The 18,142-nt window shown below is 52.4% G+C and overlaps 1 protein-coding gene across 1 annotated transcript in view; it reads right to left on the bottom strand.

Moving 5' to 3' along the window:
• Window positions 1–4,066: 4,066 nt before the first annotated feature.
• Window positions 4,067–18,142, bottom strand: part of NOTCH3 (notch receptor 3) — a 35,918-nt gene continuing 21,842 nt past the window's right edge. The window contains 8 exon segments of the mRNA XM_053896634.1: window positions 4,067–6,185; window positions 7,240–7,337; window positions 10,818–10,965; window positions 11,241–11,545; window positions 13,149–13,311; window positions 15,706–15,790; window positions 16,825–17,047; window positions 17,144–17,298. Coding sequence (XP_053752609.1) covers window positions 5,133–6,185; window positions 7,240–7,337; window positions 10,818–10,965; window positions 11,241–11,545; window positions 13,149–13,311; window positions 15,706–15,790; window positions 16,825–17,047; window positions 17,144–17,298 — 2,230 coding nt within the window. The 3' untranslated portion in view covers window positions 4,067–5,132.

The following is an 18,142-nucleotide window of genomic DNA, read 5'->3' on the forward strand; positions in this document are numbered from 1 at the left end:
CTGTCTCTCTCTGTCCCAAAAATAAATAAAAAACGTTGAAAAAAAAAAATTTAAAAAAAAAAAAAAAAAAAAAAAACTGTAGTGACAGCAGGTCCGTGACTGCTAGGGCCAGAGGTGTGGGAGGGGATTAGCACACAGGAGTGTGAGGAAACATGATTACAGCAGCGGTTTTATGACTGTATGCACTTGTCCAAACTCGTCACGCTTTACACTTAAAATCGATTAGCCTTATTATATGTTATGCCTCATAAAGCTGAACAAAAATGAATGAATGGACACATGATAGATAGATGATAGCTACATAGATAGATAGGGGCGCCTGGGTGGTTCAGTCAGTTAAGTATCCAACTTCGGCTCAGGTCATCTCACGGTTCATGAGATCAAGCCCCACATTGGGCTCTGTGCTGTCAGCACAGACAGCTTGGGATTCTCTCTCTGCCCCTCCCCTGCTCTCTCTCTCTCTCAAGATAGATAGATAGATAGATAGATAGATAGATGTAGATAGATAGATAGATAGATGATAGAAAATAGATGATAGGTAGATAGATGATAGATAGATAGATAAATAGATAATAGATGATAGATAGATAGATAGATAGATGATAGATAGATGATAGGTAGGTAGATAGATGATAGATAGATGATAGGTAGGTAGGTAGGTAGATAGATAGATGATAGATATAGAGACATGATATAGATGATAGATGATAGATAATGATAGATAGATGGCAGATTATTGATAGATGACAGATAGATAGATAGATAAATAGATAATAGATAGATGACAGATAGATAGATAGATGATAGATAGATGATAGATAAATGATAATAGAGTGAGCAGGATGTAGGAAAGGCATGCTGCTGTACCTTGGGCTTGCAATGGTAGAGAGACTTTACCACCCTTAGGCCAGAAGGGCCAAGGGGAAGGAGAGGGAATAATTACCCAAACTCACAGAGGGCAGCTAGATGGAGAGCACCACAGCTATCCTGCAGGTGTGGAACCAAGGAAATAAATACATTCTATTCCCTAATCTTCCACCCCATTGGCCAAATCCAAGTGGAAGCCAGAGGATAAAGGAGCCCTATGGTTCCATCTACCTGAGTCATCCTCCCAAGCACAGAACAGAATGGAGAGAAGGGTGAGGGTAGCACAGAGGGGCAAAGAGAGACACAGAGCTATTCTATCATTGTCCTTTCAGTCAAGAAGTCAACTAGGACAATGAATCCAAGTGTCTCCGAATCTTGTGGGTACCAGTAAAGTCACATGCACATGGATCTTCGAACCCCACTAGCTCATTTTCCTTAGCCACTGCTGCAGACTTCCTGTTCTCCCACCTGACACCCCTAGAGAAGACTCCCATGTACTTACAAAAAGTTGGGTCCACCAGATATGAAAGTAGCTCCCCTTTGTGAGACAAGCGTCTCCAATGCCCTGTTTACATAAAGTCAGGGTTGCATGATAAAGTAGGCAGTGGGGGTTGGGAGAATGACTTTTTCCTCCCTCGAGTAGCACTCAGAAAAAAGGATCCCCCAAATGGCTTCCACCCCAACAGACATTTTGGTTTCTCCGCTCCAAGAGTCAACTCATGTACACAGCTAAGATGGACTTCTCTTGGGCCAAGGATTCAAGTGCAAAGGATTTATTTGAAAAATTATGCCAGAAACATCCAGTCGGGACATTTCAAAAAGGAACACCCCAGAGAGTCTCAGTGAGGAAGAGTTAGTTGCTGCCATGGGCAATGGGGATCAATCCCAAAGGGCATCCTCTGAGGCTGCGCAAACACACCTCTGAATTTCTCCCACAGAATAGAAAGGAGGCGAGGGTGTTTATCCATTAGCTCCCGACCACCCCTCGTTCTTGAGGGCTATTCCTGCCCCATACAAAAGAAAGCCACAGATAGAGAGTTTTAGGGGTTCCCAGACTCTGTCAACCTCTGTCAAGATCCACAGGGACATAGTGGACACCCACTATACATCCTCTAACTAGCTCAAAATTCCAGAAGAGCAGAGAGCGGGCCATATAAGTCATCATTCGACCCCCAACAACTAGTCCAGGCTTTGGCATACAGTAAGCGCCCAGCAAGCATGCAGAGGCTAGAGGAACGTGCATAAAATAAACTTGAGACAACAATGAAAGAGATTGTTCCATCTCCAAAGATTTAGCCCAAGGAAGAGAGGTGGCGTGAACACGGTTGCTTCCACAGAATGCCTGCATCTGCAAACCTGATCGTCCCTAAACATACGCCACGTCCAGTTCCAGAGCAGAGAGTGACTGCTTTAAGGAATCTGCACATTCCATGCCCCATTGCCCTAGTGACTCGTTCATGCAGTGGTGCTCAAAGGCAATCCCCCCCCCACTCCCAGGGAACAACCGGCATGTCTGGAAGCATTTCCGGTTGTCACAATGGAGGAGAGGCTGCTGCTGGCATCTAGTGGGTGGAGGCCCGAGGTGCTGTTAAACATTTGACACTGCCCAGGGCGGCCCCCAGAGCAAAGAACGATCGGGTCCCAAATGCCAATACTGCCGATGTTGAGAAACCCTAAGTTAGAAGATGGATGCCTGACCCGGTTGAGGTCACTACAAAATCCACCTCGAAACTAGAAGCTTCTCAATTCTCTGGAAAGTGCAATATGGTCTGTGATCTTTGCACCTACTTTGCTAACACAGAAGGAGGGCGATGTTACATAGTAAGGGTACTATGTGGAGCCCGAGGGTGAAACTGATACCCAGAGAAAAAGCTGTAGAGATAAAGAGAAACTCAGAACTTGTTCGCCTACCTCATTTGAGTTGCTAGATCCAATCTTCCCGAAGCTGGTCCTTCTTAGTTATATGAGCTAATAAATTCTCTTTCTGTTTAAGCCTATTGAGTAGGTTTTTTGTGTCACTGGCAACCAAGAACACTCCAAATTGGTAGAGTAGGCAGTTAGCTAGATATGAGCAGGGAACAGATCCTTTCTGACTGATAAAAAGAGAGGAAATCAAATTCCAAACGGCGGAGAGAGTCAAGGGGAGGGACTGGGGGGGGGGGGAGGGGTTCTTCCCTATAACTGCTGCCCTCCATAGCTTCATAACTATACATTTACATCGCGGTTTTGACACCCCTGCTGCGGGAAGGCTGCCATGAGGGTTCCACAAGGACCATATAGGGCCCCCAATGCCCTCCTCCCAACCGGCAGGAGGAGTCCCTTAGATGATTGGAGGCAATTAGAGACTCCCCTAGCTATGACCTATAACCCATGCAAGTATAAAAAACAAGACACCCCTGACCCCTGGTGTAGTTGCCATCTGTAGGTCTCTTTAACTGCCATTCAACTCTCACTTACTTGAGAGTTTAGCTCTGAATTCTTTCTTGGCAAAACTCAGGAACCGAGGTCAGCGTGGAGGCAAGGGAAGGGACCTGCCGATGACAAAATGACAGGAGGAATCAGTGAACATTCTCCCATCCTCCTTTCCCGGAGGGTCCCAGTGCAAACACAACCTTGTTTGGGGGCACAACTGGTTGCAAGACAGAGAAATCCATCTACGCTGGTACGTGCAAAGGAGTACTTATTACACACGTGCAGCATTGTCTCCAGAACCCAAGGGAGCACGAGGTAGAGGTGAGATTCATGTAGAAGCAGCATCGGGCACTTAGGAGGCAATTATTAAATACCTGTTGGTGCCAACGGAATGCACGCTCAATTAACTAGAATGGACGCTCCAACTGGAACTCAGATACTGCCTCCAAGTCTCTGGAGCCACCCAAGCACTCCCCCCACCCCCCGCCAATAAAACTAGCCACCCATAGTTCTCCATCTGCCCATGGCCTTAGAAGCCCCAACTGACCTCTTTCTCAGCATCTGCATTAAGGAACTTCTGGGGAAAGGGAATCTGATTGGCTCACCTGAAGTCAGGTGACCACCTCTGAACTAATCAGCAGAATCATCTGCCAAGAGAGGAAGCAGGAGTGAGCTGGCAAGCTGCATGGGTTCAACCCATGATGGGAACTCAAGTCGCCCCCAGAGGTATAGAAGGCCCACCACTACCCCCCACCCCCCACCTTCTCGAGACACAGACCAAGGACACTGAGTGTTAACTATTCCTTTATTAGGTGGTGAGGGGACTGGGGGCTGTACAATGCAAGGGAATTTAGCTACACAGGGATAGTGACCAGAAGCCACATTACAAAAATAGCCTAAAAATACTTCTATTTTGCCCCCGGGGCTGGGCGGGGGGGGGGGGGTGGGGGTGGGGGAGTACCAGGGGAGGGGTGCCACCAGGCAGCTCATTCCCTTCCTGCAGTCCCGTATTTAGAGGGAGGCAAAATGACATGCACACATCTCCCCTGGTCCTCACGTTCTCACCAGCCACCCCCACCCAGCTCCCCAAGAGAGATGGCCCCGGCTCTAGGGTTGGGGGGACCTGGGGCGGGCTCTCTGGGCCAGAAGAGCCCTCCCCCCAGCAAAGCTATAGAACAAGTTCCATCTGGAATGCAGTGAAGTGAGGGACATGGGGGAGGAAACAGGCTCCCAAGTCTCACCCGCCCCCCGCCCCGGAGGGTGCGCCCAAGGGTGCCTACTTGGTACACACCAGGGTTGTGTACTCGGTACACAGGATCCCGGTCATGCCCGTGTACTCGGTACACAGGATCCAGCTTGGCCGAATGGGCCCACAGACTCAGCCCCACGGGGGCACTGGGGGGTTTGCAGGGGCAGGGAGCGTCTCCATATATATATTTTGTAAAAAATAATAATAATAATAAGTTTGTTTAAATGAATTTGTTTCTATACAAAATGTAAAAAAAAATAATAATAATTCACTCGTGTCAGAGTGTAAGGAGAGAGACCAGAGGAGGCAGGAGAGGGAGGAGGGACGGAAGCATGGGGATGGGGGGGTGCAGGAGGAGGCCCCAGGCTCATCTCAAGACCCAGGGGGTGGGGGGGAGTCAGCCCGCACCCCCTATAAATAAAGCAGGACTGAAAGCCGAGGCTGCGGACCTATCTCAGCCACACTTCGAGGGGGAGTCGGACCGGTGCGAGGAGGCTGGTGGAGAGAAAAGAGAAGGGAAAGGTCTACAAAGGAAGCGGGGGGAGAGAGAGAATCAGGACAGGATGTCTGTTCAGCCCCCCAAGACCCAGGAACTGGAGAGCTCTCAGGCCAACACCTGCCTCTTGGGGGTGACTTCGGGCTGGGGCCCCAGCTGGGTCTGGGCCTGAGCTAGTGGGCCTGGAACGGAAAGGGGGAGCGGCTGGGCAGGCAGCGCCCCAGCGGCTGTGGCCGCGGGCCCGGTGGCAGTGGCTGGGCTGGGCGTGGAGTCTGACCAGTCCGAGAGGGAGGGAGGCGAGGGGCTGGCCCAGTGCTCGGGGGACTCGGGGGAGGGGGTCAGGTAAGGGTGCTCGCTGGGGACCCTCAGGAAGCGGGCCTTGGGGGGGCTGCCGTGGGCGCCGGCTGCCGGGTACTCCTCGCCGTGTCCCGGGGCCGCCAGGTACGGTGGGGGCCGCTCCTGGGGCGACACGGGGGTCCCGGGGTTCAGCAGCTGGGGTCCCGGCGCCAGCGGCAGCAGGAACGAGGGGCCCGGCGGGGCAGGTGGCGGCAGCCGGGCCCAGTCGAGGGGAACGGCCACGGGGTTCAGCAGACCCAAGCTGAGCACGCAGCCCCCGGGGGGCTGGCGCCCTAGACCGGCCCGGCTCGCGCCACCGAGCTGCGCCAGGGACACAGCCGTGGCGGTGGCAGCCGCGTAGGGCCCCTCGAGGGAGAAGCCGCCAGGGGACGCGGGGGGCCCACCGAAGGGCCGCGGGGAGTCCAGCGAGTCCACGGGCGACAGCGTGACCGAGCTCTCGGCCAGGGGACCGGGGCAGGCCAGCGTCAGCTTCTTGCCCCGCCCCCGGGCGCCCTGCGGCCCCAGCCCCGCCTTCCCGGGTGGCCTCCGGCTCTTCTTGCCCCCAGACTGTGCCACCTTGAGGCCCGGGAGGAAGGCCCCCGGTGGGCAGAGGAGGGGCCCCAGGCCGTGCGGGCCGGGAGGGCTCCGGGGCCCACTGGGCTGGTCCAGCAGGCGCACGATGTCCTGGTGCAGCCGCTCCTGGGCCACGTCCCGCGGCAGCCTGTCCAGGTGGTCTGTGATCTCGCGGTTGGCGAAGTGGTCCAGCAGCAGCTTGGCAGCCTCATAGCTGCCCTCCCGGGCAGCCAGAAAGAGTGGAGTTTCCTCCTGAGCGGGAGTGAGGCACAGAACCCACGACAGATCAGCATCCCAAGAACCCGGATTAACTCCTGGCCAAGGTCTGGCGGCCTTCTAGCCTCTGGTGGAAACCAGCTAAGAAGCCACACTCTCCAGCCCAGCAGAGCTTGGATGGGATCCCGGCTCTGCTGAGGGGAAACTAGGCAAGTTCTTTCCTTTAAAGCGCATCCGTCCAGTGCCTACTAAGCGTCATGCCCCAGGGCCAGGACTAGGGTGAGGAAAGTGAGGCACTCCCCTTAGGCACAAAACTTAAGGGGGCGTCAAAAACCAATCATCGGGGGCGCCAGGGTGGCTCAGTCGGTTGAGCGTCCGACTTCAGCTCAGGTCATGATCTCGCGGTTTGTTGAGTTCAAGCACCACGTCGGGCTCTGTGCCGACAGCTCAGAGCCTGGAGCCTGCTTCGGATTCTGTGTCTCCCTCTCCCTCTGCCCCTCCCCTGCTCACGCTCTGACTCTGTCTTTCAATAATAAATGAATGTTAAAAAAAAAAATTTTTTTTTAAAGCCAATCATCAAACTAAATGATATTTTAATGCAACCCTTTCTTAAATTACGCTTGTTGGCCAAAAAATCTGTAATGGATAAAATATCCAAATGTCAGATAAGGACAGAATCCATCCCTGTGCCCCTCTGAGCCTCACTCTTCCCATTTATAAAATGAGGAGAGTAATTTCACCCTGCAAGGCTTTTAAAACAATGATCGTTAACAGTTACCTTTTATTGAGGATCTACTAAGCATTTTGCAAATGCGTTATTTCAGTGAATCCTCAGGAGACAACAACGAGGTGGGTACTGTTGCCTCCCCACTTCACAGATGAGGACACTGAGGTTCAGAGATGTTCAGCGATTTGCCCAAGGTCACACAGCAACTGCCACACGCTTCCTCCTCTAATCCACTGTTAGAGGCTGTTAGGTCCAAATCCTAACTTGGCTGCAGGCAAGATGAATGCCCCCACTAACCCACCCCACCCTGCTCTTTGCCATATTTAGGGCTGACTGCCTGGTGGGTCAAGGGCTGGGGCTCACCTTGCTATCCTGCATGTCCTTGTTGGCTCCATTTTTGAGCAGGGCCAACGTGGCCTCCACATTGTTGACGGCTGCTGCCCAGTGTAAGGCTGATTTCCCTGTAGGGGGTGGGGGGAGAAGTTAGGGTTAGGACTAAGCTCATTTGCTAGGGTCCCACGGCCGGGGGGGGCAGAAAGTGTCTAGAATATGGCCTGGCAGGCAGGTGGGTGGGGGGACCTCCCACGAGTACCTGATCATGTGTTTGGGTCCCTATATGTGCAGACCTGTGGGAGGACGCTCTCTGTCCAAGAGACACACTGTGCGTGTATGTGCACACCTACAGTGCGTGACTCTCCATACACAGGCAGGGGTACTATGTGGACCTCACTCGGTTGTAGCTAGCGCTGTGCCTGTCCATGCAGTAGCCACCAAGCACACACTGCTCTTTAGATGTACACTGATTAAAATTAAACAACACAGCTGCCAAGACCATTCAATAGGGAAAGGCTAGCCTTCTCAACAAATGGTGCTGGGACAACTGGATCTCCACGTGCAAAAGAACGGGGCTGGATCCCTACCTCACACCAAATACAAAAGTCAACTCAAATGAATCAAATATCTACATGTAAGGGCTCAAACTATAAAACATTTAGAGGAAAACAGAGGAGTAAAACTTCATGACCTTGATTTAGGCAAAGGATTCTTAGCTAGGACACCAAAAAAAAAACAAACCAAAACAAAACAAAACAGTAACAACAGAAATAGATAAATTGGATCTCATCTAAATTAAAATGTCTGTGCTTTTTTTTTTTTTTAATTTTTTTTTTTTAACGTTTATTTATTTTTGAGACAGAGAGAGATAGAGCATGAACAGGGGAGGGGCAGAGAGAGAGGGAGACACAAAATCGGAAGCAGGCTCCAGGCTCTGAGCCATCAGCCCAGAGCCCGACGCGGGGCTCGAACTCACGGACTCACAGACCGTGAGATCGTGACCTGAGCTGAAGTCGGACGCTTAACCGACTGAGCCACCCAGGCGCCCCTAAAATGTCTGTGCTTCTAAGGACACCACCAAGAAAGCAAAAAGAAAACCTACAAAATGGGACAAATCTTTATAAACCACATATCTGATAAGAGACTTATACCAAAAATATATAAAGAAGTCTTCTAACTCAATAATAAAAAAACAAAAACCCAATTTAAAAACAGGCAGGGACGCCCAGGTGGCTTAGTCATTTGGGCGTCTGACTCTTGATTTTGGCTCAGGTCAAAATCTCACCATTGTGGAATCAAGCCCTGGGGTAACCTCCATGCTGAGAATGAAGCCTGTTTGGGATTCTCTCTCTCTCCCCCTCTTTCTCTGCCCCTCCCCCACTCGTGCACATGCTCTCTCTCTCTCTCTCTTTCAAATAATAAGTTAACTTTTTAAAAAACGGGCAAAGCATCAAAATAGACATTTTTCCAAAGCAGATATACACATGGCCAATAAGCACATGGAAATATGCTCAACATCATTAGCCACCAGGGAAATAAAAACCAAGACCACAACGAGATACCAATTCACACCCACTAGAAAGGCTGTAACAAAAGACAGTTAATAACAACTATCTGCGAGCACGTGAAGAAACTGGAACCCTCATGCACGGCCGGCAGGAATGTGACACAGGGCAGGCACTGTGGAAAAGTCTGGCCGCTCCTCACAAGATTCAACATAGAGTTACCATATGACTCAGCAATTTCGCTCCTAGTTGTGTACCCAAGAGAAATGAAAACATATGTCTACACAAAAACCGGTACATGAATGTTCATAGGAGCAGCAGCCAATGAATGTTAGGAAACATTCAGAGTAGGAAAATCCATACAGAAAGTATGTGTTTAAGTGGTTGTCTACGGCTGGGAAGGTAAGAAGATTGGAGGGTGTCAGCTAATGGTGAGGGCTTCTCTTCCAGGTGGTGAAAATGTTCTAAAATTTACTATGATGAGGGGCGCCTGGGTGGCTCAGTCGGTTAAGCGTCCGACTTCGGCTCAGGTCATGATCTGACAGTTCGTGAGTTCGAGCCCCACGTCGGGCTCTGTGCCGACAGCTCAGAGCCTGGAGCCTGCTTCAGATTCTGTGTCTCCCTCTCTCTCTGCCCCTTCCCCGCTCATGCTGTGTCTCTCTCTGTCTCAAAAATAAATGAACATTAAAAATAAATAAATAAAATAAAATTTACTATGATGATAGTTGCACAACTATGTGATTATACTAAAAGCCACTGGATTTCATACTTTAAATGGCTGAATTGTATTGTATGTGAATTACATCTAAATAAAGCTTTTTAGGGGCGCCTGGGTGGCTCAGTCGGTTAAGCATCCGACTTCAGCTCAGGTCATGATCTCACAGTCCGTGAGTTCGAGCCCCGCGTCAGGCTCTGTGCTGACAGCTCGGAGCCTGGAGCCTGCTTCGGATTCTGTGTCTCCCCCTCTCTCTGCCCCTCCCCTGCTTGCACTCTGTCTCTCTCTGTCTCAAAATAAATAAAAACATTTTTAAAAATAAATAAATAAAGCTTGTTAAAGAAAGCAGGCAAAACAAAGGTTAAAAAATTAAATGAAAGAAAACATTTAGCTCTTCATTTGCCCTAGCCACATTTCAAGTGCTCAAAAGCCACCACATTGCTCATCACAGAGGTGGCCAGGGGCCACCACATTGCTCATCACAGACCAAGAATGACTTCCATCAACACAGAAAGTCCTACTGGACGGTGGTTCTCCAGAGCCATAGTTCTCAAACAGAGGTGATCCCCCCACCCAGGGGCATTTGCCAATGTCTGGAGACATTTTTGGTTGTCGCAGCTGGGGAGTGGGGTGCTGCTGGCATCTAGTGGGTCAAGGCCAGGGACGCTGTTTAATATCCTACATTGCAAGGACAGCCCCCAGCACAAAGAATCATCCAACCCCAAGTGTAAATGGTGCAGAGGTTGAGAACACCTGCTCCAGAAAGGTCGGGATCTGTGCAAGCAAGCCACCTCCACAGAGGTATTTGCCATCACATATGGATTTGGCCAATTTGCAAATGTACTATACCAGCTGTCCAGCAGAGGGCAGCACAGTAAGTTCTGCTAAAGCAAACGGAAATGAAGTGTCTTCGGGAAGGCCACCTTTTTCTAAGTCACGGAGGTGTCACATGGGCTAGCAAATGCCACACACACACACACACACACACACACACAAAACATGTGAGTGTAAGTCCACATCAAAACTCTGTTACACGTGGGACGCCTAGGTGGCTCAGTCGGTTAAGCATCCGACTTCGGCTCACGTCGTGATCTCACGGTTCGTGAGTTCCAGCCCCGCATCGGGTTCTGTGCGGACAGCTTGGAGCCCGGAGCCTGCTTCGGGTTCTGTCTCCCTCTCTCTGCCCCTCCCCCCACTCACACTCTGTCTCTCTCTCAAAAATAAACAAAAAATAAACATTAAAAAAAAAAAACCAAAAAACAAAACACTCTGTTGCACGTGCGTGAGTTTCAGTGATTAGGTCTCAGTGTGGGTGTGAGTTAACACCTACAGTCAGGGCCCAGGTGCCCCCTCTCAGCCTCCACCCACGGCTACTCCCCACAGCGTACCAAGCTCATCCACAGCATTGACATCAGCATGGCTGGCAATGAGTTCTTCCACCATGCCCTCCACTGCCAGACGGGCTGCGAGGATTAGCGCCGTTGAACCATCCGCCATGCGGGCATCCAGGTCTGTGGAGCGGTTCCGGATGAGAATCTAGAAGGGAAGGTGTGCAGAAGGGAGGGTCACGGCAGGAACAGAAGGACCAGGTACATCTCCAAGTCCCCTGAGCTCCCCAACCCCCACGTCCCCTATAGACTCCATGAAGTCCAGGAAGCAGGTATCTGCCAGGCCCCATACTCCCACAGACCCCCATTTAACAAAGGAGAAAAGCAAGCTCCGTCTCGTAGGACCGGGGCTCAAACCCAGGCCCGGCTGATGCCTCATGTCGGCTGCCAGCTCCGAAGTCCAAAGGGGCAGGTCCACCTCACCTGGAAGACGCCTTGGGCATCAGCGGTGACAGCAGTGTGCAAAGGAGTGCGGCCTGAATGGTCCTGGGCATTGGTGTCTGCCCCGGCATCCAGCAGCCGCTTGGCCGCATCGGCCCGGGCATAGCGGGCAGCGAGGTGCAGGGCTGTCTCGCCCGTGCGGTCAGTCCGTGCCCCAAGCTGGGCTCCCTGGCAGATCAGGTCTGAGATGATGCTCGCTGACGCGTCTTCTGCCTCATCCTCCTCGGTGGGCATTGGCTCCAGAGCCCCGCCACAGAAAGAGGCCAGCATCAGTGGGGTGAAGCCGTCTGCAAAGGCCGGGAATGTGTCACGGGGAGGTGGGCACAGGGGGCCTTGCCAGCGAATGCGACTGAGGGCATTGCATTAGCAGGAAGCGGGACACAAGGGTCACAAGAGGGAGCGACGAGTCCTCCCATCTGCACCCCCGTGTGCACGTGTGTACACATGCACATGCGTGTGCATGCACGCACACACAGACACGCATGGCATCTGTGCCAGGTACCCGAGAAGCCAGGGCAGGATAAGGATGCACGGGCAGGTGACTTGTCACAGAAGGGCTCCCAAGGCAGATACAGGACAAGGGAGGGAGGAAGAAGCAAGCGTTCAACGTCAGGCAAATTCCCAGGGGGTTATTTCAGCCCGATCCTGAAGGGGGACTCAGGTACCGCAGAGGTGTAATCCCGCTTGAGGCAAAGGAGCTGTGTCTTTCACGCTCCCCCACCCGCTAGTGAAGAACCACCCCAGGGGGCGCCTGGTGGGTCAGTTGGTTAAGCGCCCAACTCTTGATTTCGGCTCAGGTCATGATCTCACGGTTCATGAGTTCGAGCCCCGCATCAGGCTCTGCGCTGACAGAGCGCGGAGCCTGCTTGGGATTCTCTGTCTCTCTCTTTCTCTGTCTCTCAAAAATAAATAAATAAACTTAAAAAAAAAAAAAAAGAACCACCCCAGAGACATAAAATCCCAGGCACTTCAGGCCCTGGTGGCCTGAGGAATTTCAGAAAAGAGCCATCAGTGCAGGTCATTTGGGATGAAAGCAAAACGAGCTGGGGGAGGAATACCCTGAAATGCAGGAAAGACAGATCCGAGAGAATCCAAATAATGTGATCTGCTACACTCTGCATGAGCATTTGCTCGTCTCCCTTAGGGAGCCATAAGCACCCCATTTTCCATCCTCAAGCCCCGAGTAGAGCTAAACCCAATCCTTGGCTCAAGGAGAGGCATTAGGCCCAGACCTGCAGTCAATCTGCATATTCCAGCCCCCCGGTCACACTGATTAGTTGAGGGATGGGCAGGTGACTCTAGTCCATCCAATCAGAACTCATCCTGGGACTTTTGCTAGGGTAACTGGTAATGAAGGTTTTATTTTTTTCTTTTTAATGTTTATTTATTTATTTTGAGAGAGACTGAGCGTGGGTGAGTGGTCAGAAAAGGCAGAAAGAGAGGAGAGAGGAAAGAGAGGGAGATTCCCAAGCAGGCTCCATGCTGTCACCACAGAGTCTGGTGTGGGCCTTGAACCCACGAACTGTGAGATCAGGACCTGAGCTGAAACCAAGAGTCAGATGCTTAATTGACTGAGCTACCCAGGCGCCCTGGTAATAAAGGTTTTACAAGGTTGGTCAGGCCTGTGGCTATCGTGCCCCCCGGAGAAAGCCTCCTCGGGCTGGAGTCCTGGACCCAAATATCCATGATGCTTTCGGTTACAAGAGCCAGTAAATCTTTCGTTTTACTTAAACTAGTTTGAGTTGGGCTATTATGACTTACAACCAAGAGTCCTGATTAACACACACCCCCAGACAGACCCAACTCTCCCCAGGACACAGACCCAGATGCAACTTTTCCCAGGTAGGACTGGTAAGGGGATCCTTGGAGGGGGAAGGCATCACCACTGACCTGGGCCACGCACGTTGACATCCACGCCATCAGCATCCACATCGCCCTGTGGGGGCGTCAAGGCCATGGCTGGTGCCACACGGATGTCAGCTGCAACCAGGTGGTGTTGAGTCCACTGGCGACAATCCACAGCATCCTCGGCCCCCACGCCAGGGTCCTCTACCTGGAGGCACAAGGACCCAGGCTCTCACAAAGAGTCGAGAGATAGTTAGAGGGACAGTCTGGGCATCCTCACAGCTTTCTCTCGTGGAGATGCACACATGGCCCCAAGAAACCACGAATATCCTGCTTCTTTTCTACATATGGAAACAGGAAATTGACATACCGCAGCTCAGAGAACCCATAAAAGGAAGACGTGGGATTTTAATCTGGGTAGGAAGTGGGGAGGGCTGGGAATCCAAGGTGGGTGATCAAGGAAAAGACACGGAGCACAGCCCCTGTCAGTAGACACCTGTCTATACCCTAGACGCGAACACGCTGAAAACGAAATTGAGAGAACAATCCCACGACAACAGCATCAGGAAGAGTAAAGCATTTAGAATTAAATTTAACAGAAGAAATGCAAAATTTGCATTCTGGAAACTACAAATCACTAGTAAAAGAAATGCGGGGGTGGGGGGCTGGTCCTTCAAGGATCAATTTTAGTCTGAAAAAAGGCTGAATGGGTGGGAGAGAAAGAGAGAAGCAAAGAGCGGCCCTGGATACCACGTGGGACTCCTACCCAGTACTGTGAACATGAACATGAGGTATCAGGACAAAATAGACACAAATGTATCAGTTTACCTTCACAAGCATAGCACCTGGGCCCCTAGCAGGAGCTTGATAAATTTCAGACTCAGGGTCCAAGAGGCATAGTGATGTTATGGAAATAGGACAGAATGTTCTTTTTTTTTTTTTTTTGGTATTTTTTAATTTTTTTTTCTTCTTCAGTATATTTATTTTGAAAGAGAGAGAGAGGGAGAGAGCATAAGTGGGGGAGGGAGAATCCAAGCAGTTTCCACACTCTGGACTGAGCCCAATGTGGGGCTCGATCTCAGGACCTCAAGATCATGACCTGGATGAAATCAAGACTGGACCCTTAACCGGCTGAGCCACCCAGGTGCCCTTCAGGACAGAATATTCTTAACTAGCCTGCCAGGACATTTAGGAGCCCTCAGGCACCAAACACAGCCTGATCAAGCCAGACCTGAGCTTAAGGACCCAGGTGGAGAGTTGAATTTCACGAAAGGGGAGAGCCAGGTGATGGACAGCTGTCCCAGCCTCCCTGATCCTTTCTGATTAGCTGTTCATCACCTGACAGATCACGTTAGAGCTCTGAGCTTCTCATTAGCAAAATCAGGATAATGCTGTCATTCTGCAATGCCAAAATGCCATCAAAACTTATTGCATGGGACACTTGGGTGGCTCAGTCGGTTAAGCATCCGACTTTGGCTCAGGTCATGATCTCATGGCTTGTGAGCTCGAGTTCTGCATCGGGCTCTGTGCTGACAGCTCAGAGACTGGAGCCTGCTTTAGATTCTGTGTCTCCCTCTGCCTCTCCCCACACTTGCACTGTGTCTCTCTCTCTCAAAAATAAATAAATAAATAAATAAACCCTATTCTGCTATCTACTTAATACGCACTTTGGGATAAGAAAGAAAAAGAAAAGCCTGAGGTGAACAGATTTCTTCCAGCTGTCAATTGTAACAGATGTCTCCATTTCACAAACATTAAAATCTAGCCAGGGAGAGGCGGCTGAGAATTGAGATGTATATCAACAGCTGCTTTACAGGGTCCTTCGAAAGACAAAATAGGATGCTTGCGTGTGTTCAAGACATCTAGCAAGTATAAGGGAATGTTGGCAGGAACGTGTTACAGACTGAACTGTTGTCCCCCCAAAATCATATGTTTAAGCCCTCACCTCCAACAAACAAGAGTATTTGGACATAAGACCTTTAAGGAGATAATCAAGGCTAAATAAGGTCATAAGGGTGGGGCCCTAAACCAACAGGACTGAGATCCTTGTAAGAAGAGGAAGAAACCCCAGAGCTCTCTCCCTCCATGCACACAGAAGAGCACCACGTGAGGACACACAGAGAAGGCGGCTGTCTACAAGCCCGGAAGAAAGCCCTCACCACGACCCAACCCTGCCAGCACCTTGTTCCCTGACTTCCAGCTTGCAGAACTGTGAGAAAAGAAGTATCTGTCATTTAAGACCCCCAGTCTGTGGTATTTTGTAACGGCTGTGTAAGCTGACCAAGACAGAGCCCACGAGTGTGGCCCCAGTACAGGAAAGGGTGTTTAAAACCAGCTCGGAGCACTTTCAGGCTGGGCACCCTGGACAAAGTGGGACCCCACAGTGAGAAAGCAGAGTTGCTGTCTAGGTCAGGGGCTCCGCTCCAGAAGACCCCACACGGACCTGGGAGCAGGGCCCTGGTTAGAGAGGGGCAGGATGGGGCGGCCACCATGACTGTTCCCCAGAGCCAGGGAAAACGGAGACTTCCCACGACTCTCCCACTGACCATCAGGGGCCCTCCACCCAGAACTCCGAGGGCAGGGGTCAGAGAAAGGACACCACCTTCAGTCGCTTCGCTTCTGGGCACTCGGTGTCCATCCAGTCTGTGGCCACCTGCCCCATCAGACTCTCACTCTTGGCCATGTTCCTGTGGGCACAATGGGAAGAAGGGGAGGGGAGAAGAGACAATTGAGACATGCAACCTGGAAGGAGGATTTGGGGTGGGGTCAGAGACAAGCCCCCAGAGGCCAGCAGGGGTTGGGTTCTGGGGTCCAAGATACAGAGTCCAAAGAGAGGCTGCAGGACGAAGTTAAGGTCACTGGGGCGGGGGGGGGGGGGGGGATAGTCAGGGGTTATGATTGGTAGCAGCCAGGGTCTTAAGGTGGAATCGGGGAAGGGCCAAGAACGGGGTCAGGGGTCAGAACAGTGGGCTGTGGGATAGGTGAGGGTCACAGGCATATAGCAGAGAATACACAGGATGACATCAGGAGTCATGAGGATGTAGTTATCCTCCCCACAAGTAAGGATGCAGCCAGGATTAAGTAGGTTGTACTGAAGAGTCAGGAAGTCATGGGGCCGCAGGAGAGGGGTACATTCTGGGGTTAGGGCAGGGCAGGGTTGGGGGGTCTTGAGGGACAGATAAGGGAGTTGGAGGCGAGGCCCAGGGCCAAGGCCAGGATTGAGGATCATGGAGAATGAACACTGAGTTGGGGGTGGAAAGAGGGTCAGAGGTGGGGTCAAAGGTCAGGGTGGGTTAGAGCCAGAGGTGGTATTTGGGGGGGGGGGGGGCGGTCATAGATGATAGGGTCAGGGCTCCGTGAGGGGTCGGGGTGCAGATAAGGATCATGAGGCCAGCAGTCACGTGGGAACAAATCTTGAATATCTTGGTGAAATTGGAAAGGCCAGGATCAAGGCAGGGTCAGGGGGCGGTCAGAGCAGGATTCGAGTCAGGGGAGCGGAGATACAGGACATGGGGGTCAGGGGGGGTCACAAGTCAGGGGTGGGGTGCCCCCCCCCCGGAATCATGGAGTCGGTCAGTGGTCAAGGGGACGCGTACTGGGGTCTGGGCTGGAGTCTGAAGCTAGGGTCTGGTGGGGACGAGAGGTCAGTCGGGTCAAAGTGGGCTCAAGGGCTCCCAAGCCCCGCCCCCAGTCAGCCACCGGGAGTGGGCGGGGTCCTTACTTCATGCCCAGCGCGTCTTGGCCCACGGGCTCCCGGCGGCCCTTGTGGCCGGCAGCCACGTCCTTGTGGAGCGCGAAGCCCTCGGGGAACCAGAGGGTGCTGTGCTCACGCTTGCGCCGGGCCACCATGACGCCCAGCACGAGGATGGCCAGCAGGAAGACGGCGCTGGCGGCCAGCAGCGGAAGCAGCGGCATGCTCGGCTCCGGCAGCTCCAGCGGCTCCCCTGCGGGGTGGGAAGCAGAGGGCTTCAGCCCCGGGCCGGCCGCCCCACCCCCACCCCCACCCCCACCCCCCACCCTGCCACCAGGCCAGGCCTCACCTCGCACGGCCCGCAGCGGGTACGGGAAGTCAAGGCGTTCCACCGCCGACAAGGCTCCCAGGTAGTCGGCCGCACTCTGGGCGTCGGGGAAGCAGTGGTCGTTCTCCGGTGACTGCAGGCACAGCCGGTTGTCAATCTCCAGCATCACCACAGAGCTTCGGGGACCCAAGGGAAGGACGGGGGAGGGGAGCTCAACCTGCTGCCGGCCAGGCACGGAGCCCCATGCCCTGGACTCAGAAGAGCGGTCTCCACGCACCACGTTGGCAAGGCCCCCCTCACCACGCCCCCACCCCAAACCAGTCTTGCTGTGGCCACCAGTGTCCCCCCAGCCACGAATCCAGTGGGCACTGGGCACTGTTTTCACATCAAGATCTCCAGTGGGTGCCAGTCTCCTTTGCCAGGCCGGTGCGTCCGTCCCCCAACCACTGTGAGCGCTGACTTCTAACAGATGACCCTCAGCAAAGTGGGGACCTCTTCACGTGGGAGGGGACACCCCTTAGGGCAGCCCTCAGCCCGGTGACTGGCTGATTTGGGGGGTACAAAGGTGCCCTCCTGTCACAAGGACTCTGAAGTGCCGGTCATGCTCTAGAGCTCCCTGAGGCCAGACTGAGACTCCTTCTGCCTCGTTTGCTCCCTGCCACATCCTGCTTCTCTCTTTCCCTCTCTCCTGAGAGTGCCCCTTCCGAATGGCACATATATCTGAATCCCTGCCTCAGGCTCTGCTTCCAGGAACCCAGCCCTCCAAACTCCATCTTGCCGTGAGATCCTTAGTGCCACATGGCCTGGTTCTCCTCCTATCTCCCTGGCTGCTCCTTCTCCTTTGTTTTTTTAAACATTTTCCATGTATTTTCTCTAATGTTTTTTGTTTTTTGTTTTTTGTTTTTTTTTGAGAGAGAGAGAGAGAGAGAGAGAAAGCGCAAGTGGGAGAGGGGCAGAGAAAGGGGGAGACACAGAATCTGAAGCAGGATCCAGGCTCTGAGCTGTCAGCACAGGGACTCG

Source organism: Panthera pardus, unplaced genomic scaffold, assembly GCF_024362965.1.
Source record: "Panthera pardus isolate Hobbes unplaced genomic scaffold, ASM2436296v1 HiC_scaffold_8, whole genome shotgun sequence".
Taxonomy (NCBI): domain Eukaryota; kingdom Metazoa; phylum Chordata; class Mammalia; order Carnivora; family Felidae; genus Panthera; species Panthera pardus.